At 39.1% G+C, this 26,287-nt stretch overlaps 2 protein-coding genes across 4 annotated transcripts in view; one reads left to right on the top strand and one right to left on the bottom strand.

The window, feature by feature from the left end:
- The window catches only part of SLC2A12 (solute carrier family 2 member 12), a 59,239-nt gene extending 47,911 nt beyond the window's left edge, over positions 1-11,328 (top strand). For both annotated transcript variants that reach the window (XM_082669189.1, XM_082669190.1), the window contains one exon: positions 7,486-11,328. In XM_082669189.1, coding sequence (XP_082525315.1) covers positions 7,486-7,639 — 154 coding nt within the window. In that variant the 3' untranslated portion in view covers positions 7,640-11,328. The remainder of the gene's footprint in view (positions 1-7,485) is intronic.
- Positions 11,329-11,427: 99 nt separating this feature from the next.
- Positions 11,428-26,287, bottom strand: part of TBPL1 (TATA-box binding protein like 1) — a 29,688-nt gene continuing 14,828 nt past the window's right edge. Inside the window, exons 2-7 of one of the 2 annotated variants that reach the window (XM_082669192.1) lie at positions 17,618-17,690; positions 16,037-16,119; positions 15,807-15,870; positions 14,175-14,278; positions 13,988-14,082; positions 11,428-11,960 (exon numbers count right to left, since the gene is read on the bottom strand). In XM_082669192.1, the coding sequence (XP_082525318.1) occupies positions 11,881-11,960; positions 13,988-14,082; positions 14,175-14,278; positions 15,807-15,870; positions 16,037-16,119; positions 17,618-17,690 (499 nt within the window). In that variant the 3' untranslated portion in view covers positions 11,428-11,880. Of the gene's footprint in view, positions 11,961-13,987; positions 14,083-14,174; positions 14,279-15,806; positions 15,871-16,036; positions 16,120-17,617; positions 17,797-26,287 lie in introns of both variants that reach the window. The other variant, XM_082669191.1, reaches the window with a different exon arrangement.

Here is a 26,287-nt window from a genome sequence, read left to right as displayed (position 1 = left end):
TATATCCACTCTTTTTTAGATTCTTTTCTCATATAGATCATTACAGAGTATTGAGTAGAGTTCCCTGTGCTATACAGTAGGCCCATATTAGTTACCTATTTTATGTATAGTAGTGCAACACTTGTTATTTTCTATTTTTTTATTTTTTTGGTAGTGGCCAACCTAATGGCTTGAGGTGGTATCTTATTGTAGGGGGTACTTTATTTATTTATTTATTTATTTATGGCTGCGTTGGGTCTTTGTTACTGTGCGTGCGCTCTCTCTAGTTGCGGCGAGTGGGGGCTACTCTTCATTGCAGTGTGCGGGCTTCTCATTGCGGTGGCTTCTCGTTGCGGAGCACAGGCTCTAGGCATGCAGGCTTCAGTAGTTGTGGCACGCGGGCTCAGTAGTTGTGGCTCACAGGCTCTAGAGCGCAGGCTTAGTAGTTGTGGCGCACGGGCTTAGTTGCTCCGCGGCATGTGGGATCTTCCCGAACCAGGGCTTGAACCCATGTCCCCTGCACTGGCAGGCGGATTCTTAACCACTGCGCCACCAGGGAAGCCCAGGGGGGTACTTTTGACTGGTGATCTGAGAAGGTTATCCTGAGAGATAACATTTAAGATAAAATCTGAGTAGTAATGAAGAGCCAACCCTGCAAAGGTAGGGGGAAGGAGAATTCAGGCAGAGAACAGCTAGTGCAAAGACTAAATCAGAAACACACTGGACCTGTTCCAGGAACCAAAAGATGCTCAGGAGGCTGCGATCTTTGAGATCCAGTGGGGAAGTCGGTGGAGACTGACGTGTGGGGCTTTACAGACTGAGTTTGGATTTCATTCTAAGTGCAATGGGAAGCTACTAAAGTATTTTCAGCAGGGGAGTGACGTGACCTCATTTACTTTAAGGCGTGCCAAGCCAGCGTCTGCAGGCACACAGCTGAACATGGCTGAGAAAGCACACGAGCACAGGGCTGGGGCCCAGGTTCAATCATCCTGACTGACCTCAAGAGGCCCCCTCCATGCTACCTGGCAATCAGCCATGTCCCTTGTCCATGAACTGTCTCTCCTAGACAACTGCTCAATGCCAGCCTCTCTCTGGAAACCTCCCACCTCCTTAGCCGTCCTCACTGCCGCCAACAGCCTTGCTCCTGACTTCACGGAAGAAATGAACACAATCAGAAAGGGAACTTCCTTACCCTTCCACCTCAACCCACACATCAGTATTTGCATCCAAATACACCACCATCCCTCTGGGTTCTATCTTTTAACTCATTCCTATGTGAAGCCAACCACTTCATGCCCTCTGCCCTTCCCTTCTCCAGAACATTCCCCAACAGTCCTCCCTGATCACCCCTGCACCATCCATACTTTCCCTCTCTCCTAGATCTCTATGTCACATCAGCAGAGCAACCTTGTGTGATTTTTTTCCCCCAGCTTAAAAAAAAAATCTTTTGATCCCATTTTCCTCCCTAGGTTTTGCTCTTGTATCATATTTTTAATTAGATTTATCTATTTTTATTTATTCATTTTTGGCTGTGTTGGGTCTTCGTTGCTGCTCGCGGGCTTTCTCTAGTTGCAGAGAGCGGAGGCTACTCTTGGTTGCCGTGTGCGGGCTTCTCATTGCAGTGCTTCTCTTGTTGCGGAGCATGGGCTCTAGGCACACGGGCTTCAGTAGTCGTGGCATGTGGGCTCAGCAGTTGTGGCTCACAGGCTCTAGAGCTCAGGCTCAGCAGTTGTGGCGCACAGGTTTAGTTGCTCCGTGGCGTGTGGGATCTTCCTGGACGAGGGATCGAACTTGTGTCCCCTGCACTGGCAGGCGGATTCTTAACCACTGTGCCACCAGGGAAGTCCTGCTCTGCTATCATTTATTTTCACCTGTATTCTTTGCCATCATTTATAGCAAAGTTCTTTCAGAGTTGTCTCTATTCACTGTCAGCAATTCCTCTCTTCCTATTCTCTCATGAACCTGCTCTGATGAGACTTTTATGGCCATTACTCTACTGTCATTGCTCCTTTTAACATCCTGGCTACCTCCATGTTGCTAAACCCCGTGATCAGTTCTCATCCATTGTCTTAATAGCTCATGCAGTGACCATCCCCAGCACTGACTGGGGTGAGCACGCCCTCCTTCCCAAAATACTTGCTTCACTGCCTTCAGGGACCGGCCTCCTGGTTGTCTCCTACCAGTCACGCCTCCTCAGCATCCTCTGCTGGTTCCATCTCATCTTTCACTGTCTTAAAGTTGGTGTGCCCTAGGGCTTCGTCCTCTGACCCCTCCTCTGTCCCCTCACTGGCTCATTGATCTCAAAGTTATGGTCTTTACACCATCCATATGCCACTGAATCCAACATTTACATCTCCAGCTTCAATATCTCTCCTGAACACAAGGCTTGTCTATTCAACTGTTTGCTCTCCAACTCTTTTCAAATGTCTAACAAATATTACAAACATGATCTGAATTGAACCCCAATATTCCCCAAACCTACTCCACTCGCAGACTTCTCCACCTCAGTTGATGTCAACCTTATCCTTCGACTTGCTCTGGTCACAAACCTTGGCGTCTCCCCTGACTCTTTCCCTCCCACCCCATGTTCAATCTTTCAGAAAACAGCGTTGGCTCTAATTTAAAAATAGATCCAGGGATTTCCCTGGAAGCGCAGTGGTTAAGAATCCACCTGCCGGGCTTCCCTGGTGGCGCAGTGGTTGAGAGTCCGCCTGCCGATGCAGGGGACGCGGGTTCGTGCCCCGGTCCGGGAGGATCCCACGTGCCGCGGAGCGGCTGGTCCCGTGAGCCATGGCCGCTGAGCCTGCGCGTCCGGAGCCTGTGCTCTGCAACGGGAGAGGCCACAGCAGTGAGAGGCCCGCATACCGCAAAAAAAAAAAAAAAAAAAAAAAAAAAAAAAAAAAAAAGAATCCACCTGCCAATGCAGGGGACACGGGTTCGAGCCCTGGTCTGGGAAGATCCCACATGCATCGGAGCAATTAAGCCCTACGCCACAACTACTGAGCCTGTGCTCTAGAGCTTGTGAGCCACAACTACTGAGCCCCTGTGCTGCAACTACTGAAGCCCGTGCGCCTAGAGCCCGTGCTCTGCAACAAGAGCAGCCACTGCAATAAGAAGCCTGCACACCACAACGAAGAGCAGCCCCCACTTGCTGCAACTAGAGAAAGCCTGCACGCAGCAATGAAGACCCAACGCAGCCAGAAATAAATAAATTAAATAAATAAATGTATTTAAAAAAAATATAGATCCAGAGCCTGCCACCTGCACTGCCCCTCCCTTGATCTGAGTCACCGTGCTCTCTCCTGCATTACTGTAGTAACCACCTGCCTGGTCCTGTTTTCAGCCTCCATCCCCTCTGATCTGTTTTCAGCACAGCAGCCAGTGATCCCTTTAAATATGATCAAGCTATTCCTTTGCTCAAATCCTCCAGCGGCTTTGATGGCCCGTACAGCCTACATATCCTTCTACTCTCCCCCTCTTTCACTCTCATCAGCTGCACTGGCCATTTTGCTGCATCCCAAACACACCACGCAATGCTCAAGACTCAGGGTCTCTGCCCTGGTTTCCTCTGTCTAGAGTTCCCTTCCCTTAGATATCCACTTGTCTCACCACTTTATCTCCTTCTGAATTGTCCTGTTACCCTATTTAAAATCACAATCATGTCCCAACTCTGCATCCACTCTCTTTTTTCAGTTTTTCCCCCAAAGCTGGTACCTTCTATATTTCACTTGGTTTCTTGTCTACCTCCTCTCACTCCATTAAGTTCCTTGAGGGCAGGGAATTTTGTATACTTTGTTCACTGTTGTTTCCCAGCACCTGGAATAATTTCTTCGCATATAATTGAAGCTCATTATTGAAAATGAATAAATTAATGAATTAACTGGATATAGGAGTAAGGCAATGAAGTAGTCAGGGTGGTACCTAAATTTTTAGCTTGCGAAACTGCACGGACGGTAACACAGGGGAGCCCTTTCAGAACTAGGTTTCAGGGCTGGAAGGATTGCAGAGGCGTCCATTAGACATCAGATGGATATAGCACTGGTTGGCAGCTGGATATGTTAAGCATGAAATTCTGGAGACACTCAGAGTCAGGGTCAGATTCGGGTAAGTGGTATTTAGGTTATGGAACCAGATGAGATCGTCTAGTCAGAGAGCAGAGAGGAGAATGAGGTGCAGGACCAAGCCCTGGATTACACCAACACGGAGAGAACAGGCAGAGAGTGAGTATCGAAAGGACTGAAAAGGAGCCAACGGTGAGGCTGGAGAGGAGCCAGGAGAATATGGTATCACTGAAGCCAGAAGGAGTGTTGTCAGAAGGAGGGACTGGATGATGCTGGGAAGGGGAGCAAACAGGACGATCATAACCTCGACTGTCTTTACCCATTGCTGCTCCTTTCACAAGCATCCCCCTCACCCTCGGCCCACTCTGCGTTTCAGCTCACTCTCTCAAGCGCCTACCAGGACTGGGAATCCACTGAAGAGTCATCACCCGTGTCCTCACTTCCTTTCTTACCTTCCTTAGATCCCATGCACCACCCCTCCCTCTAGCCTGCCCTCTCTCCCTCCATTCAGGCAAAGCTTAATTCTGATTAAGCCAATTCTTAGCTTGTTTTATCCCTGCGTCCAAGGAACTTGGCTTGAGATACACCCAACTATACTGACAAGTCCAGTTTTAAACTGATGAACATAAGTCTCAAGCAGGTCTTCAGGAATGTCCTGCAACCTACCACATGGCCCTGGTCAGTTGATTTTCCTACTGTCCAAGATGGTGGCCTCACACCCTGTCCCCTCTCAAGCCTCCAGCACTCCCTCCCACTTCCTCACTCTCTGCTGATGGTCTTGGGTTTTTAGTTCACTGAGAAAACAGAAAGAAAGAGCCCACTTCATCCTGCACACCGTCTATTCAACTACCTACATCTATGCCCACCTTCTCTCTCTCGGTGCAAAAGCCAATTCTTTCATTTGTCTTGAGCATGTCATCAATTTCCCCCTTCTATGGGATTATCATCACACACACACACACAGAGCTGCAGTACTCCCCATCCTAAACAACATACCTCCCTAGACCTCAAATCTCAAATTCCCCACCCGGTACCCACTTACTCCCTGCCCACTTTTCAGTTCCAGAGCGCTCTGTTGTCTCCAGGTCCTCACCTCTCATTCTTTCTTGAACTTACTGCTCTCAGGCTTTCTTTCCTGCTTTCTGACTCCCCAGGCTACTCACGACTTCTGCCGAGTTACCAAACCTCAGGGTCAGTTCCCGTGTCATGTGACTTTCCAGCAACACGTGCCCAGGCCCTCATGCTCCCTATCTTTAAACATTTTTTTTTTCCACTTGTCTTCTGGAGTATTAGTTTCCTGGTTTTCCTCCTACCTCATTAGTCATTCCTTGGTCTCTGCTGCTTCCCCTTCCTCCCTCCCTCCCTTCAAATACCATAACGCCCAGGGCTCAATCCTTAGATCTCCATCTACACTCACTTCTTGGATATATTCCCGTGGCTTTACCAGCCATCCATAAGTTGATGACTCCCAAATGATTATCTCTAGTCTCGGACCTTTTACCTGATTTTCGAATTCCGAAATCCAACTGTCCACTTGACATCTGTGGTTGGAACATCCAACAGGCATCTCTAATCTGACAGAACTCTTGATTTCCAGTCCCCTTGATCACCCAGTCACATTTCCTCCACGGGTCTTCTGCTTGGGGGGAACTTCTGAGGCCAGAGGCTTAGGGTTCATCCACGCTACTCCTTTCACCCCACAGCTAATATCAGTAAGTCTTGTTAGCTGTTAACAAAACATATGAATATACACTTTCCACCAGTACTGTTCTAAATCCAAGCCACCATCTTTTATTTGGACTTACTCACCTCCAAACTAGTCTTCCTCTTTCAACTCCTGCGCTCCGCACGCTACCTTCCATGCAGCAGTTAGATGGATCTTTTATCTATTTTTTGTAATAAACATTTATTATTTCACACAGTGTCTGCGGGTCTGGAGTTTAGGAGTGGTTTAGCAGGACAGCTCTGGTCCTGGAAGTTGCAATCTAGCTGTTGGTCAAGGCTGCAATCATCTGAGGACTTTACTGAGGCTCAGGGATTAAATTTTTTAAAAAAATATTTATTTGGTTGTGCCGGGTCTTGGTTGGGGCAGGCAGGCTCCTTAGTTGTGGCATGAGAACTCTTAGTTGCAGCATGCATGTGGGATCTAGTTCCCTGATAGGGATCGAACCCGGGCCCCCTGCATGGGGAGCACGGAGTCTTATCCAGGTGCCACCAGTGAAGTCCCTAGATGGGTCTTAAAAACGTCATTCCTCAGCTCAAAATCCCATGGCTCCTACTACATTTTGAATAAAATTCAAGCTTCTTAACTATGGCTGCTACCCTCCCCTCCGACCTCACGTCTGTCATTCAGGTACTCGCCATGCTCTAGCCATATTGGACTTTCCGCAACACAGCACTTAGCTGCAATCCTTCACATGGTTCCCTCCCTAACTTCACTCCAGTTTCTGATCAGATGTCACCTGATCTTTAGAGATGCCAGCAGTATGATACAGTCCCCCAGACCCCAACTAAGTCATTCTTTTTCCCTTTCTTGGTTTACTTTTCTCCTTAGCACTCTTACTGCTTGAAATTATATGCTTACGTGCTTGGCTCCTGTTAAGGTGTAAGCTCCTTGAAAGCCAGACTCTTTATCTCCTCCATCCACAGCACCTGGCATGTTGTAGCCACTCGATGAACTGGTTAAATTATAGGACAGGATATTTGAAAGGGGAGAGACAGGTTCAAAGGTGTTTATTTAATTATTATTATTATTATTTTTTGCGGTTTGCGGGCCTCTCACTGTTGTGGCCTCTCCCGTTGCGGAGCACAGGCTCCGGACGCGCAGGCTCAGCGGCCATGGCTCACGGGCCCAGCCGCTCCGCGGCATGCGGGATCTTCCCGGACCGGGTCACGAACCCGCGTCCCCTGCATCGGCAGGCGGACTCTCAACCACTGCGCCACCAGGGAAGCCCTCAAAGGTGTTTATTTAAATAAACATAAAATACTAGAGCATGTTTTTATGCTGATGGGAATAATGTTGCAGAAATGAATTGGTTAATGCAGGGGCGAGGGGATAATGCAGAAAGCAGAATATGTAGATATAAATATAGATAGGCATATTGGTAAGCAGAGTTTGAGAAAAGGGAAGAAATGAAAGAGGATCTGGGATGTAATCTTCAGTAGTTCTATGTAAGACTATCCTTGGAATCCTTCCCTGCAGACAGGAATGCCATGATTATGTTCTGAGAAGAAGGCACCCCACCTTACCCTTTGCATGAGATTGATCAAAGGTCTGTGGTGCACTGAATTTCATGGCACGTGGAAACGCTGCAATAAACCTTGGTCTATTTTTGCAGAGCTAAAACATTAAAGCCCCAGGGTGATTTAAAAAATTATAGCCTGCACATTTTTAAATACTGTAAATTAAGAATGACATTTTCATTAGTGCCTCTTTCTCTTTCAGGAACTATGTGAAAAACAATATTTGTTTTATGAGTCATCACCAAGAGGAATTAGTGCCAAAACAGCTTCAAAAAAGAAAACCCCAAGATCAGTTCTTGGAGTCTAAAAAGCTATGGGGTAGGGGACAGCCAAGGCAGCTTTCTCCAGAGACCTAATGGCCTCAAAACCTTACAACTGTTGACACAGTATGAGAACATTTAGGGTGTCTTCCTACCAATACATATTGGCCACTCCCATGTTTTCTCTTCAGTATCACAGAGCTAGTTTAAAAGGGACACCCTGAAATTATAGAGACAATCTTTAATCTCTACCCGCCCAAAAGGAACCATGAAAGGTAGGTGAGGAACAAGGTCCCAAGTGATCCCTTTCTTACTCTGAGCAGAATACCAGGTTAAAAAATAATACCGGTTGGTTATCTTCCACCTTCTTCACAGAGCAGCCTTTGAAAGACTATGAACTAGTGACGAGAATAACTTTTACCTTAAGGTTTGTATGCATAGAGGCCAGTTGCGGCTTTATCATTAAGACACAGAAGCTGTCTGAACATAAGCTTATGGTTTTTTGCCTACCTACCAAGACACTACCTGCACTGGGTCTTGTGTAAAAAAGAACCAGGACACAATGTGGACAACTGCAAACATGTTCTAGGTTAGGATAGGGTCCTGGTTAGGATTTTAGCGATCAATTTCTAATTACAGTTCAACAAGGATAAAGATTATACATCCTATTTTATGAATAATGAACTACAATGTAATTCAAAATATCCTTTTATGAATTTGGTATTAGTATTATAAAATATTAAGAGAAACAACTCTGCAATAGTTGAGAAAAATAAGCATTTTCCATCCATTTTAAAAAAATACGGCTAGAAAGGACAATTTCAAAATCCTGGGACCATATTTATTTAGAAGTAGCTGTTAGTAAAACACGAGAAAAGAAGTCAAGCCAGTAGGTTATTTATCCAAATCTGTCAGTAGTTAGGTCTGAGTTACTAGGTCAAGCTTACACAGTTCTCTCTTTGTAAGGCTTTCCTGATACCTTAACAGCGATCCATAGTTTCCTGTGATTCTTCGCACTCCTCAGGACTATCACTACCTCAGGTTATGGCCTACAGGCTATAGCTGATGCTGACTTTCAGATGCCTGCAAACATAATAAATGACATCCAAACATCGGGACAATTCCCTCAATATGGTCTTCTCTAGGATGAAACAGAGATCACCGACTGTACCAGAAACTTGGGTTTTCACCCACGCAACAATGGATTGCTCTCTTCTGTATTTCACCAGTTGAATTTTAAGACGTGGGGAGGCATTTTACCAATAGAATTTGGATACGATGATAGAAAATCTACAATAAAGAATCTCAAACCACTTATGCAGTAACCCATTAAATGACTAATATTATAAACCATGGGAGACACACACAGAAAGTACTGAACAACCTAACTTGAAAAAGAACACAAAAATATGATTAACCTGAAGAAAGGAGAATCCTAAGAGTCAAAAGCCCTTTTTATTCAGCTTGAAAATTTTCTATTGGCCCATAACAAACTGTCCCAGTTTGATATAAGGAAATATGATCTACTGCATTCCCTTATAATGAAGTGATCTGACTACAACCTATGTAAGCAATAGTAAAACTGTATTATCAGGAACTCAGGAGAATGACTAAAAGTCCTGGTATTGAAACATACTATCTAAATTAAAATTGGCAAGGGAAGTTATCAGTAAGGGAGATTTGCAGTCTTCATTCTGCATGGTACATTTCATATGCAAGTTAGAACATGCATGGTTCACTTGTTTTGGAAGAAGGGAAAGTGTGTTCTGTAGAGGATCAATTTAAGAAATTTATTATGAACCTTCAGTGCAATTATACGCTGAGATTAAAAAAGGTCAAGACAGGTAATCAATATGAATTTCTTTTTCTTTGCCAAGCATCACAGATTGTAAGATGTTTAACAAAATTGTTACACATTTCACTGTGCAGTTCAAACACTGTATACACTTTAGCTATCTCTTGGCTTAGCCATACATTGTAAATGGGCAGGAAACTGTTATAAACCTAGTAGGTTTATCACTAAGTGATTTCAACTTCAGTATCTTAAACACTGTCTTATATTTTTCTTTTATTATCCAGAATCTATAATGAAACAGTTCTGTTTTCAAACTAATTTTTACCCAATACGCACCCAATTAGAGCTTTTTGACTTTCAAAAATAAAAAAGGGGGAATACTTATAATTTATATGTATATATTCACAGTTTTTATTTATTAAAAAAATGTACAGCACTTGTGAAAAGCCAGAAGACATCAGACACACTCATTTCTTACCAGCTTTGTTAAGTATAGTGGGTCACCCATGACACTTTGCCAGGCGATACTCAAGCAAGCAGCCCTGAAACCAGACCCGGTCAGATTGTCTTTCTCCCTCTTTTCTGAGAAAGCATTTTGATAAGCTACTGATCTACATAGTTTTCAAGTCACTCGAATACTGAAAAATATTACAACAAACATCTGGATCTGCACCTTGGCTATATAATCGTGTTTCCCCCCCTTTTCGCTATTTCTTTTTTGTGAACACTGCCAAACAGGAGGTCACTTAATTACTGTTAATTAAATCTAAGTGGAAAACCTCAAATTTTTGAAACAGTCTGCTCAGAACCTATAACTTTCATTGAATTTTCTTCTGTATATTTTTTGAGGTTGCCTATCCCACTGGATCTCAAAATGAAGCAAATAAACACAAATGTAAAAAATGAGAAGTCTTAAAATCACAATTAAGTCTTTCCCAAGAAAGAAAATATAAAAGTTAGCCATTGGCCCCAACTTATGAGGGAGTGAGAGGCAGGGTAGGGGAAGGCATTGAGAAGAAAGAAGATAAAAATAAACATAAAAAATAATACATATTGTTCAGTGCAGCTTTCAAGATTTTAGAATATGGTAGGGAAAATGGAGGTTAAGATGTTCCAATTTTTCACAAAGGTTTCAAAACATTTTGGAAATTCAAGGTTTTAGTGGAAAACTGTGTTGTACTATTACCTCTATTAATTTTAACTGAGAAGCTAATATGACGCTCCACTCAGCTTTATTTCTAGGTAAAATCATTGTTAGTAATTACATTGTTAGTAATACCAAACTCCTAAACACAAATGGCCAAGCACCACTGCAGCCTGATCCTATATTACCATTCCTGGGCCCATGGGTGAGCCAGAGAGCCACTGTTTCACAAATGCATATTTATTATAACTTTAAGAGGAGCAATCCCATATACTGAGTAGTCGCTCTTTAGCTTCACTAAATAAGACACAGCAAGGGGAAAGACTTATCTTGCAAAATGGCTTTCAAGTTCAAATTGAACTGTAGTATAATTAATTACACTGTGGCACAGAATCAGCTTTTGGGCACTTCTTGCTAAAACAGCACAATGTTTCAACTTCTGACAAGACTCTTAGTAAAGCCTTGAGTACCAACCTAAGATTTTTACTTTCCTCTAACCAGAGTTGAGTCTTTCCAGAATAACAAAGGTACATATGAGGTACAACCCATCACAGCTTCTTTCTTATATTCATCTTGTAGGTAAGAGTTTCTCTTTTTAAAACTACAACTTTATGACTTTTAAAAGATAGTTAACATTTTCTATCATGTTAAATTAGCAACATAAAACATTACGCTGAATTTATAAAGTTCTACTCCAGTTCCCTAGAATTTATATACATGTTTTTATTTCTAATCTGCAAGAAAAAAATTCCTATTTGATATTTGGTAACAGAGCATTAAAAGATACTATACACATGTGGCATATATATATTTACAAAATACACTTCAAAAAGAAGCCAACACACTTTAGCAAAAGTCTAAGCTTGCATAGATTAAAAAAAAAGAATTATGAATACAATTTTTGTTAAAATAGAAAATGGGGAATAGAATGGATATGAAGAGTGATCTTTTCCAAACTTTTATTTGTGCACATTCAATTGAAAAAGATAACTTTTACAGGTTCTTTGGTGCCCATATTCAGCATACAAAAATGTAAAAGACTATTCACAAATAAAACACATCAGCTCAAACTGGAAAAAAATAATGACAACAACAAAACACTTTAAGGTAGTGCACACTGTGACAGCTCTGCTCGTGGGGACATGAAATTACTGCGAAAATAAATAGAATGTCCTTTTGTAAAAGCAGCAATGTCATGTCTTGTAAACTTCCTTTTTATATTACAGCAAGGTTTGAAATAAAATCCAAAGGGACTGGAGCTTACACTGTAGCCGTGAATGAATAAAAGAGTCTATTTCCTCAATTACTGTTGGTCCAGTTTTCCTTTTGTTCTGAGTCCAATGTGCAGCAGGTTTTAAAAGGTGCTCAGTTTGGGATTCTAACCAATTACGTGATGACTTACAAAATTTCTTTCCTGCTTTCAAACACAAATGGGTATACCTGTTCCACAGCAGTAGCGACGGCCTTTACATTGGGCCCTGTAACAACACAGTGGAGGAAGGGGTGAGAAGAGGCAAAAGAGCACTAGGAAAAGCTGATTTCCCAGAATTACAAATAACCAAGTACTTTAGAATTTGTCAGGTTGTTTTTTAAAAAATCTACACTTACATAATTATACACACAGTCACAGCAAGAACCAAGAGAATAAGATTTTTTTATGGACAATTAAAGGGAATCAAACACAAAATGATGATATTCATCTTGTTTTAGGGCACCATTGTGAAAAAGGAGTATATAAAAAAACCACACAGACAATCACAAGGTACTATAATACGCTTATTAAAGGAAGGAGTAACAAGCGGGACTACACAGCTATTATGCTTTTGGTCACCGTAGCCTGGCTTTTGGTTAGGCTACGACTGAAGCTCACAGGAGTATCGAGGAACCGGGCAGAGCTAAACAAAGCTGCTACCAGAGCGTTGGGAAACGAGAGGGCCGTTATAAACTGCACGGTCTAAACATCCCCACAAATTTACTGCTATTTGGTACTCACATGTTTACTACTAATCTGGCCATTCACCCTTACAGCTTACTCTGCCCGTTAAAAAAAAAGCACCAGGGATGAGGTTATGTTATGTGTTAATTAATCTATATAGTGCTAGGACTTTAAAAATGTGTAGCCTTTCATCTAAATAGCTAAAAAAATATATAAAAAGGATAATGAAAAAATATTTTGATAAAACTTATTCTGAATAAATACGTTTTTTCTACTAACGTAAACTCACCTTTTGAAAGATCCTAAAAAACGTCCATATGCATCCACTGTGGACCCTTTGAAGGTACTGACCACGTCCTACCCTGGGCCGATCCTTCCTGACTCACCTCAGTCCCTCCACAGAGTAGAGCTTTGCCCATGGGAACCACTCAGTATATGTCTACTGAATTAACAGTTCATAGGGTATTCCAGAGGTTAATATGTAACGCATACTAATTAACCAGGTCAATGGTCTTCAGTTTGCTACTGTGTTGTTTAAATCTATTAACTTAATATATATTTTACATATGCATTATTTTCTTCCATACTTAGCAGGGACTTGTCAATAGATCTGGAGGCCTCTGTAGGGTCTGGGCTCCAAAGTGTAGAAACAGAGAGTCCAAAGAAGGAAAGAAACGGACTTGCTCCCCCATTTTTAAGATTCAGGCATGACTCTGGCAAGAGCCTGTAAGTCTCCAAGGAAGATGTGAAAATCCATGGCTGAATCAGAACTAAAGCTTTTTTGTTGAAGGCTTACAGGTGTCAATAATTTTTATTTTCCTCTAAGGATTGAAGGAATAAAAAGAAAATTCAAGGACACTACAGAAATTTTCCTTAACTCAGTTTTGTCAAAGGTTGGGTCTGACTCTCAAGTAATGTCTCTGAACAATTTATAACCATAGTACCATTTAAAAAGTCATCCTGCATGCTAATACTACCGTTGGACATCTATGCCTACCTAGCATTCTGAAACTACCCCTTCCAAGTAATTAAAACAATTCAAAAGATATAACAAAATACACATAAAACATACCAAATAGGTACCAATTATATATGAATATTTTGCTCATGTAAAACCTCTATGAAGTTCACAGAATGGGTTTCTCTTGAGTATTTTAAATGCAAGATGTCATAAACTTAAAAATCATATATAAAAATACATACTAGAATATTTTAAATTCCCAACTGAAAACTATCCAAATGCCCATGGAACAATATATTCACGTACTGGGTACTAAATAGCAGTAAGAATGGCTGATCTACAGCTACATGCAGCAATACAGATGAATCTCACTAGGGTTATGATGAAGACAAAGAAGACCGACACGAAATAGTATACATAAGATTTCAAAATAGTATATAAAAGCAGGTTAAACTAATCTACTGTGTTAAAAGTGAGGAGACTGGTTCCCCTAGAAGGGCAGAAGTGGCTAAAAGGGACAAAGCAGACTTTATCTCTGTTTTGGTACGGACACCTCTTATCTCATTCAATCCATAATTGACAAGCTTGGTTTCAATATCATAAAATACCTGTTACTGTGATACTTCCTGTTGAAAAAATCTGTAATGTAGCTCTTAGAGATTTTATCCGATAACACACAGCAGGATGAAGTTCAGGTTCATAACTATGCAAAAAAAGCCAAAATTAATATAAATACTTATAGCCGGACAAGTAACTTCAAATTTGCTAAGTTATCTTGATTCTTCAAAGACCTACCTGGCATGAGGTCTATTGTTCTTTGTGAATTCTGGCAAACGTATTTCAAATGGCATGTTACATACTGCCAAAACGTTAACAACCTTAAAATCTGTAAATATTACCTTTAGGAGAGAAGTAAAATGAATGAATTATTTTGAAACAAACAAAAAAATCTGCTCATCATGGCAATCTTAATCATTGAATTGTAATCCTTAAATATAAGAACAAGCAAGATAAACAAAAACATTTAAAGCATGGATTTAGTGTTTTAAGTTATCGGAGGCTCCTTAATGCTATAATTAAAGGGGGGAAAAAGGGTCAAAAACTTCATTAAAAAAATAAACAATGCCTGAGATAACTGCATGATCAAAGCGCTACATCTGGGGTCTTCTGAATCTTATTTCAGTTTAATTTTTCAATACTTTAAACCCATTTAATATTTAATCTACTGGGATAAGAGGGAGAACAGTGAGGAAAAAATTAAAGCAGAGTCCTCCTTGAAGTGTCAGAATGCAAAGCCATCACTTAAAACTCAGAAAGTACTGGACACTGAGCTCCAAACGCCTGACTTTTTCTTATATGCAGTCAGGTAAAATGGCATTTCTGCGAGTTTAGTTAGATGTTTGTTTCTTTTGGGGGACAAAATGAGGAACAGTGTGATAGAATTGTGTTTTTAACTCACTGGGATTTCTCTCAACATTTCTAATATTATGCTAAGAAAAGAGGCTCCAAGGCTGAAAATAATGTCCTCTCAATATTAATAACTTCAGCCACTCCTACCAAGATTTTAATGGTTTTACCCTGTCATCTTTTCAACTGCCCCTAGTAAAACCACAAATCTGGATGAACTACCCTCCAACTCAGTACTGGCACAAGGCAGTGGGAGAAAGTCACAAAACGTGCACAGCGACCCCGCTGTCAATCATGGCTCTCTACCCTGCACTCCCATCCAGCACCAACACACCCATGTCCCCCCCGCACCTCAGTGCCTTCCTAGCACCTTCCACCTCAGAGAAGACTGAAGTCATCAGAGAGAAACTCAACCTCTCATCACCTCCCACCCAAATCCCAAACTGCCTAGGCCCACCTGTTCAGGAACCACAGCTCATCTTTTTCTTTCATTTACTCATCGTTTCCAGGTGACCTAGCAAGTCCAGGATATGTATTAATTTTATTCAAATGCATGACTCTACAAAATCACATTTGATAAGGCTGGCCTGCTAGTAACAGTCACTTTACAAGTGTGAGAGCCTGCTAACCAGTGTATACGTGTCAACAGGGTCCTGCAGCTCTCACTCATCATCCTGATACAGCATTCTTGTGATGATCAAAAACAGAATTTTTTTTTTTTGGTGAGAAGTGAAAAATGTAAAGAGTTGAAAAGGCAGTTAATCTGTAAGGAAACACGTCTCTCTCTCTCTCTATGGCGAAAGGATCTGGGAGAAAGCCAGGATTCCTGACAAATACCCACACGGGCAAGGTCTGCCACTAAATCTTTGTGTTGAAGGACGGTATTATACAATGTAGAAAAAGGTCAATCACAAGAGGACTTTCCGTGGAGATTTCTTTAGTCCGTTAAAAAAAAAATGCTAACTTTACAAAAGTAAATCCTTGAGTATCTGCAGCTCGGAGAGCTTTTGAAAACGTTACCTGAAATCCTAGTTTCTGGAGACTCCGGGCTAAACGTCTGGCACCAAATTTAGCTTCTTCTTCACTGTGGTTTGAAAGAAAGAAAAAGACGATCAGTTACACAGGAAATAAATTTTATACTGAGGAACACAACAAACTGTACACATGATTTTGTTTTTAAGTCTAGAAAAATGTCCTTCCCATGAGGGGAAAATTAAAAAATGAAAATTGAAAACCCAAGTAACATTTACCTTGTTGCTCCAGTGCAAATAATTTTTCCTGAGGACCAAATCGTAGCTGTAATTCTAGGCTTTCTAAGCTTCATTAATACTTTCTGCAAAAAAAGACAACCAGAACTCCAACAACCTGATTACACAGTAAGTGTTGATTTTCACACACGGTTCTACTCTATGTGGCCGTTTCATGTTTAAATACTATGCCAAGCTTACCCAAGACTGAAATAACTGTTCTCCAAATCACCCATTCTGAAACCAAGAACCATGCTGAACACAAAGAACGTATTAATCCAAAAGGACATTTAATCAATTAAAAATTCAAGGCCTCTATAAACCTCTCACTGTATACTTGAAATCAATGTACCCCCAGGATGTACACACTCCAACTCTCGTTCCACTCTGTTCACATAACTGGAATTTGCAATTTGCACACATCCTCAAACATCCTCCTTGTCCACGCCTCAGGAGCTTTGCCTAGCTTACTTTCATCTGGAATATTCTTCCTTCAATGTTCTCCCTTCACTCAGGTCTCGTACCAGATGTCATCTCCACAGAGAGGCCTTCCCTGATCATTCCACCAAAGTACCCATCCCTTCACCCCTCCCTGATTTCTAACCCTGCTTTTCTCTGCTTCTTGGTGCCCGCCACTACTTTATACTGTATCTTACAGCTGAGATGCCCATTACATATTCAAGGTTGATGTGCAAATCCTGAATGCAGGAGGAATGCTGGAGCTGGAGATGTAATTTTAGATTCCTTAGAAACGAAAGGCACTTAAAGCTATGGGTTTAGAAGAAATTACCTACAGTGTGAGTATAAATAGGTCAAGGACTAAGGTCCAAGATAAAATGTGAATTTAAATTTTCACTGCAGCTTTTCATTTATGGCAGTATTTATTATATGGCCATTATGTATAAAAGAGATAAATGTTTACTGAATACATAACAAATATATGAATGAGACATTTCTTCTTAAAACTCTTGTTACATTTTTAGTTCCTTCTTTTCTCTGTCATATGCCATATTATCAAACTAGAAAGCTATTAAATCTGGGGAGACAAAATTTACCACAGATGCAAAATAAAATCTGAGCTAAAATACATTATAAAATTTCATACGTTAAGTGGCTGTGGCTGAGAAACACTGAGGTTATTCTACGTTTAACTGTCTTGCACTACCAGCTCGTCCATCAACTCAGTTTTCAGTTAACCTTCCTAGAAAAAATGACTTCTCTACCATATGGCATGCTAAAGTTCCAACGCAGCATAAGCCTTTTCCTCTCTTTTTAGCAGATATATTTGCTCCTTTTTTAAAGTGAAGATGGCATTATTGATGAACCTGAAAACCTTTCATTGTGATTCACTGAAATCTTTAATTGAGTTTAATTCATCTTTACTTAGTTTCTAGCATGAAGAACTAATGAAAATTTATCAAGGTATACTGGCACCTGATTTTTAGAGCTTAAACAGAGCCTTCATACACATTCTTAATTTTTATAATAAATGTATAAGGTATTGTCATCATTGTTTACTTAGTATCTTCACAGCACTATAAAATTAGGGTAATGTAGCACACACGACAAAATTCAGATACTCACTCCAACGTCACGCTTATAAATTACATTTGCTCCCTCCAAAGCAATCTTTCTTAAGTTCAAATGGCATCTTGTTCTAAAAACACAGACTACATTTGTAATTAGAATGTCCAGTGCAACATCACTGTCTGCATCCATTGGGGTAGTTTAAAAACTTAGCTTCCCACCACGAAGATCACATCCTGAGAAATAAAACAAAATAAGATAATTAAACTCAAATGTTTTGTTAATATATTGTTCACAAGTAATCTTGAAAACTAAAATGCAAGCAGTCGATCTCATTACTTATTGTTCAAATGGTACTCAAATCAAATCATATCCTTTCTTCTCCCACGAAAAATGTCACTTTTTAAAAGATAACATGTCATATAAAATCCTTCCAAATCTGGACCTAACTTTCATTCCTTAAAATTAATCAGTAACTTTTACACGCCAGGAGCTTGCCAGACGTAACTGCAGCAACTCGCCTTTACAACCACCATGCTCCAGGCATATTGCAGTTATGGCCATTCTCCGTTTACACCATGTTCAAGGGCTGGACTTTGTGGTCCCAATGTCCAATCATTAATGGTACTATAACCCACCTCATACAACCTGCAAGGGCTATAAAAAGAATGACCTACTTTTCCGCTATTTTGGGTAGAGCCATTGACTTAAGTTTAAAGAGGCAGCAATATTAATTATAACATTTATTAACAGACTTTTCTCACTTACTAGTCATTCATTCATTATTCACTTACTGAACACCTCCATCCACTGAGGATGCTGGAGGAAAAAAGGAATAAGGCAAGGTCTTTTGTCCTGAAGGAGCTCACAAACCTGTGTGTGTACGGGGGAGCTCTAACAGTTACTTAGCACAACAGCATTTTTATCAAGATCCCAATCTTCCAAAATATGTATCTTTTCAATTTGAATTTCTATAAACAAACAAGAAGAAGCCCTTGTTTTTACTAAGCACATGATCCATGTCCAGATAAAATATTCTCTGAGTTTCCACATCTTAAAAAATAAGTAATGGTAATTCAGCTTACCTACCCCACAAAGAGAAAATCAGAAAATAGTAACAATACTATTATAATTATCTTTACAATTCCTTGAAGCCACAATATGAAAATGAGCTAGGATTCTTTATACGGATTCAAGTTATTATATGACTAAGGATTCAAGTTATTATATGACTAAAAAATGAAGAAGCCAAGAGTCCAAATAAAAAAAATTCAGTTTTGTTTTCCTGCCTTTTAGTTTCTGATAGGACACAATGAGAAGTCAGACCGAAACTTTTAGCATCTCTATAGGATCATATAGCATTGAACTCTGTACTACTTGAAACTCAATGTCATTCTATTTTCTCAATCTTATATTCCCTTCAATCTGCTTATCTTTTTGTTTTTCTGTTCTTTGTGTATGTTTGAGCAACCTCATATGATTCTTATGCATAAGAGGCGGGGCAGGGGTGGCAGTGGAGTCTGAGGGATAGATATATAGGTGGACAGATTAATAAGCAGAGGACAGAAACAGTTATCAGTGGTGATTTTAAGTGCAGACTCCATGTTTGACGCACCACCGACTAAGTTCTCAGGACTTAGGCCAGTTATGCATTCTGTCTGTGTCTTGGTTTTCTCACCTGTGACATGGAATAGACAGTGCCTACCAGACAGTGTTATGGGAATTACATAAAATGTATGAAAAGTACTTAGCACATATACTTGGAAAATAATAACACAAAAATAACAGTGATTAGGGATAAAAATAAGCTCAAAGCCACAGGCAGAGCAGAGATTTCTTAGCATTACTTCCCACGATTACATCACAACCCAGATATCGAGCCACCTGCTATTTTCCTATTAAAAGTAGGAAATAACTGTGAGGTAGAGGCTCCTGGCTGCTCACCCCAACATCTATTAGGGTCACTCTGTACTGGTCAAAGAAATGTAAAATAAATGGTTTTGTGTCTTTTGAGAAGTCTGCTTAGAGGGACCAAATTAACCAGCGAAGACCCTTTTGCCTTTCTGCTCTTCTTCATTCTTGCTGCATGGAGTCTGGACGTGAGAGCTGGAACTCAAGAAGCCATTTGGGATCATGAGATTATGAGATGAGTATGGAAGAATAGTAAGACAGAAGCAGCCCGAGTCCCTGATACTGTGAACCTCCTTACTAGCCCTGTACTTTCTAATTCTAGACTTTACAAATGTGAGAGAAAAATCAATTTCTATCTTAAGGCCCCATGGTGGACTTTAGTTATATGCAGCCTGACTGACACACATCCCATGATAAGAGGTCACAAAAAGCACTACTTAACAGAGAAATTACATATGAAGAAACGATGTCAAATTTACTGTTTCACATAGACTTTTTACAACAAACAGGCTAAAACAAATTGACTCAGATCTACTACTCTTGAGTATTAAACTGCTGAACTGTCTGGGAGAGAATACAAGGATAACATATAAGGTAAAAAATAAGTCAAGAAAGAAGGGGTAAAGCAAATCTTTGAGAATGCAAAGAAGCCTTAATTAATTTGCAATTAATTCAAAACATGATTGTTTCTATACATAAGCAACTTAAATTCTAAAAATGAAGTCATGGGCATAGATCATCATGTTAGGAATATTCATATTTATATGAGTAAGCTGTCAAACAGTCTCAGAAGATATATCATTGCTTTAATAGGTTTTAAATCAAGAATAAAATATGAAGAAGTCAGTACTTAAGAAAAAAAAAAAAAGGCAAGGCATACTACATGAAAGATTCCACCTTTTTCAAGCAGTATCAAACAAAAAAAAAGCCCATTTGCAGTTTATCTATCTTGTAAAACAAGAGTAGTACTAAATATTAACAAAGATTAACTTCTTAAAGCTAAAGCATTTCATATCACTTTTAAATAGGATAATTCAAATGGCAATCCAGTGAAAGAGACAAATCTCAACTTCTACAGAGCATCATACCCCTTTCAATTCTGAGTGAAGCTAAATCATTTATCAATGGGTAAGAAATTCTACCTGAGGAAACTTTATTGTCAGCATTAAAGAGGAATGAATTGATTACCTCTTAAAGTAGTTCAAAAGGCTTAGATTATTCCTAAAAATACACACACATAACTTTTCAAACACAGTTTAAACACACACACACACACACACACAACTATAAAAAACATGGGGACAATTAATTCCCACTAGGGAAGAAATATTCCAAATTGCTTGTAACTATTATGGTACCTACAGTTAAACATCTGGACCATTTATTTCACCTACTAAATTCTGAAAGTCAAAGACTACATCTTAAATGTTTGTACACACCCATGGCTCAGCAGCATATCTGGCACATAGTAAATGTTCTCTTACTATTTGGTGAATGAATGCTAGAAAATCCAACATTTCAATCTTCAATCTATATTAAATTTCTCATCCACCTAGAATTCCAAACTATTTCTGTTAATACTAGGCATGGAAAAACTTTTTAAAAACTAAAAGCAAGTCTGAAACTTTACTTCCAAAGGCACTCATTTTCATATAAATGAAGAAGAGCTAAGAGTCTTTTTCTTTCCCTTAATATAATATCCATGAAAATGCATATGTAGTACACTTTACTATATTGCTTGATGGTTTACACATAAAACTTTTTAAACTTGTTTGTACAGTTCCAAGGGAAATGTGTTTAAGCAACTCCACAAAAAAGAATAGTATTTTAGAGTGGCATTTAAACTTACAAAGCTGTTAAGCCTGCTGACACTATAACATGAAATACTTAAGATACATAAATGGCAAAAACGAACATCTATGTACCTACCACCCAGCTTAAAAAATAAAATTTACAATACAATTGATGTCTCCTCATGCACTTCTCCCAAATTACATGCTCGTTCCTTCCCTCTGGAGAAAATCTCTACTCTCGCTGCATTGTTTTATCATTCTCATATATTCCTCTTAAAGTTATGACATATGTATTACATCCTTGAACCCAGTAAGTCATGTTTTCAAAAAAAATACATTGATGGATTTGGTTTGCTAATATTTCAATTAGGATTGATATGTCTATGTTTGTAAGTAGAATTTGCCTATAATATTCCTTTCTTGGACTGTCTTTATCTGGTTTGAGTATCAAGGTGACACTAGACTTATATACAAGTTAGGTTGGTTTCTTCTTTTTTTTTTTCAGTTTTTATTTTTTAAAACATCTTTATTCGAGTATAATTGCTTTACAATGTTGTGTTAGTTTCTGCTGTTTAACAAAGTGAATCAGCTATATGCATACATACATCCCCATATCCCCTCCCTCTTGCGTCTCCCTCCCACCCTCCCTCCTATCCCACCCCTCTAGGTGGTCACAAAGCACTGAGCTGATCTCCCTGTGCTATGTGGCTGCTTCCCACTAGCTATCGATTTTACATTTGGTAGTGTATATATGTCAGTGCTACTCTCTCACTTTGTCCCAGCTTACCCTTCCCCCTCCCCATGTCCTCAAGTCCATTCTCTACATCTGCGTCTTTATTCCTGTCCTGACCCTAGGTTCATAAGAACCGTTTTTTTTTTAGATTCCATATATATGTGTTTACATACTATTTGTTTTTCTCTTGCTGACTTACCATAATTCAAAAAGAGTCATGTACCACAATGTTCACTGCAGCACTATTTACAATAGCCAGGACATGGAAGCAACCTAAGTGTCCACTGACAGATGAATAGATAAAGAAGATGTGGCACATATATACAATGGAATATTATTCAGCCATAAAAAGAAACGAAATTGAGTTACTTGTAGTGAGGTTTCTTCTTTTTTTAAAAAAAAATCCTCTGGAAGACAGTTTTAGAAAACCTTATCTGAAAATTGTGTGGACCTGTTTCTTGTTTCCTTGGGGGATTTTAAAAGATTAATTCAATTTAAGAGATTTAAGACATTTGATGTCTTCTATTTCTTCTTTAATCAGTTTTCCTAAATTAAATTTTCTTGGGACATTTTGCATTTCTTCTAAAATTTAAAATTTTATGGCATACAATTTTTCATGGTTTTCTTACAAATTTTAAAAACTCAACTTTAGTATACTTACCTCTTTTTCATCATAGTATCATTTATCCCTGCTTTTTTTCCTATCATCAATCTTGCTGAAAAGTTTTTCTATTTTTTGTTTCTTCAAAGGACAAACTATTGGCAGTTAGTTGATCTTTAATAAATTTTTTGCCTTATGCTCATTATTTCCTTCCTTCTACAGATCTATTTTTTTCCTAATTTCTTATATTAGAAAGTAAGTTGGATGCTTAATACTTCAGTTTTGAACTTTTTCTCTCTTCTTGTATGAACATTTAAGGCGATTATAACCAAGTGCTTTCGGTACATCTGAAGTTGGATATATTATGTTTCCATTATCCCTTGATTCTAACAATATTTACATTTCCATTATTATTTTTCTTAGACTAATTAGCTATTTATTTAGAAAGTCTTTGCCTTTAGACATATACAGTTTTTAAATTTACTGGTAATGAGGAAGTGCTAACTTAAAAGAATGAGATACCACTATTTATACTGGTAAGCATCAAACACTGCTGATGAAGATGTAAGTAAACCAGCATTCTCTTAGAATTTGGAACAATTTCTACAGGAGATAATCTAGCAGTGTGTATTCAAATAATTAAAAATATGTGTATATGATGAATTGCAGTCAACCATTAAGAATGCATCTTGAAAAAAAAAAAGAATGCATCTTGAGAAATTATTCAACTGAGCAAAGTATAAATAAGATTATATACACTGCAATTCTGTTAATAACAGAAACCTACGTGCCCATCTAGAAGGGATTGGTTAAATAAAGTATAGCAGTCTCATATAACAGACTACTGAACAGACTTTATAAATTACAACTACATGGATGTAGACGGAGGTTCATAATGTAAAAAATAAATATATGTTTGATAGAGTTCATTTTGGTTTATATATCTCTGTATGTACTAAAAATGCCAAAATGTTAACAATTATTCTATTCAGAGAATTGGCAACAGAGTGACTTTGGTAATTTCCCCACTGCCCAAGGCCTAATATTAAGACATGGTTTAATAATGTGTTTGTCCTGTTTCTCAAGTAAATGCCTAACATGTGTTTGTCAAATATTTCCTTCTAATAAAAAGCAAAGTTGAAAACTGAAGCTGTCCTACTTCAAGAAATAACATTTCTAGCACTGTATTAAAATGCATTATTGAAGTTGAAACAGCTTCTTCCCTGCTCACTGACTTTTATGGACAAGTTAGATCCTCTTTCCAGTGGTATTCCAACTACAACCTTAAAGCATCACCTGGAAAACATCGCCACCTCCTGGTTTTTAAGACAAATTACATCCGAGACTACTACATTTAAAATTTTCCACACCAGGAAAGACATTTTAAACTAAAAGGGCACAATAAACACTGTTATAAAAACAATGCAAAAATAACCCTAAAAATCTAACTAAAAGCCAAAAGAATAAAATAAACATGAGAATACAGAAAAGTAGATTCTAGCTACTTTTAAGTGTACTCAAATTGCATCTGAGGATACTGTGGGTGCGGGTCCTCAAAGGTTTAACCACGGAACTACTGTCCATGATTTGAGAAATGGCAGAAGGAGGGAATGACTGGATATAGTACAATTGCAAACACAGTGTGAACCCAGGTGGTGTCCTAGAGATCATTCTTCTACAAACAAGGTACGCCATTCAAACTAACCTCGTATTCTTTATAAAGCCCCCAAAACAGCAGCTTAGGAAAGAGACATTTTGTGTTCCTGATCCCAACAGATTACTCGATCGTCTCTCAACACATGCCTAGGACTAAGATGGACAAAAGCCTTTTAGAAAGAGGGTCTTCTTTCATATCTGTTTAATACTACAGCATAAACCTTACAAAAGGGCAGGGTGACTTAGTGTTTACATTTAGGTGTGTGATACTGGGTAAGTTACCTGACCTCTTTCTAAGTCTTAATTTTTTCTTCTGAAAATCGGCGATAACATCACTGCATCTCCCCAGGTGCTTTTAAGGATTAAATATGATTATTTATGTCAAGTACACAGCATACAGCATGTGTTCACTAAATGGTAGCTATAACTGTTTAAAGGATTCACAGGTAGTAGAATATCGCAACCAGATAGTATCATTTAGTGAATTGACACAAAACTTGAGAACAGTCACATTAACAGAAAAAAACAGAGATCATAAGAGGTTAGGCAGGGGTCAGCAAACTACAACCAATGGGCCAGGGCCTGATTTGTTAAAAAAAAAAAAAACAAGTCATACTGAAACACAGCCATGCTCATGTGTTTACATAATGACTCTGTGGCAGAGCTGAGTAGTTGTGACAAAAACCAAACGACCTATAAGCCTAAAATAGTTACTATCTGGTCCTTTAAGAAAAAGTGTGCCGATCCCTACACTAGTGCAATGGGGCGACAGCGATAAAATAAAATTTAGTGCTAATAAATGTAAAGCTCACATTTTTACCTAGAGACTGTCATACAGAGTGAAGTAAGTCAGAAAGAGAAAAACAAATACTGTGTATTAACACATATATGTGGTATCTAGAGAAATGGTACAGATGAACGGATCTGCAGGGCAGGAACAGAAACGCAGGCATAGAGAACGGACGTGTGGGCACTGGGGTGGGGGGAAGGGGAGGGTGGGATGAACTGGAAGATTAGGTTTGACACAAATACATTACCATGTGTAAACAGATAGCTAGTGGGAACCTGCTGTATAGCACAGGGAGCTCAGCTCGGTGCTCTGTGATGACCTAGATGGGTGGGAGGCGGGGGTGGGAGGGAGGTCCGGGGCGGGGGGGGATATATGTAAACATATACCTGATTCACTTCATTGTACAGCAGAAACTAACACGACGTTGTAAAGCAATTATACTCCAATAAAAAAATAAATAAAGTGAATAAAACATCTGTACATCATGGTCCTTGATTGGTTCCTGGTTTGAACAAAACAGTTATAAGAGGAAATTTGGGTATGATAGATGACATTAGGGAATTACTGTTAATTCTGTTAGGTGAAATAATAGAGTGGTCATGTAGACAATTATGCTTATTTTTCAGACATGCATATTGAAATATTCACGGGGGAAATGCCATGTCTGTAATTTAAGATACAGGAATCTTCCACTGTCTGAACTCGGTAACAAATAGATTTGGATAAAGTTTCAGATGAGTCCCTCATTATCTGGAATCTTACCACAGGAACCAAACAAATTTGGACGATCTATTCTGAGGTACAGAATGAATCTGGATAGTAGGTATAATTTTATTTTAAGACAAAAAAGTACCATACTACTGCCTCATCTCTTACTAATGATTAAATCTAGGTGATAGGATATATGCGTATTCGTTACACTACTCTCCCGACATTTCTGTCTAAAAATTTCCACAATAATTTTTAAAAGCTGTTTTAAAAGAAAAAAAGAATTTCCTTACAGTAAGTCACACTAAGACAACATGGATTTTAATTATATTACTTACCAAAAAAAAGAAAAACTAGGTTAGAAAGGACTATTCAGAGGAAAGGAATTACTAGCCTCTTTGCTACTAAAACATCTAGAATATCCTGACCTTATCATTTAAAGAGGGCACTGATATCCAGATATCCAGAGGAAAGTAGGATGGCATGAGATATAAAAATAGTTGTATGAGGAGAGTCTCAGGACATTTAGCACAAG

Source organism: Grampus griseus (assembly GCF_964374135.1).
Source record: "Grampus griseus genome assembly, chromosome: 13".
NCBI lineage: Eukaryota > Metazoa > Chordata > Mammalia > Artiodactyla > Delphinidae > Grampus > Grampus griseus.
The sequence above is the reverse complement of the archived record's forward strand: the minus strand, read 5'-3'. Positions and strand labels throughout refer to the sequence as shown.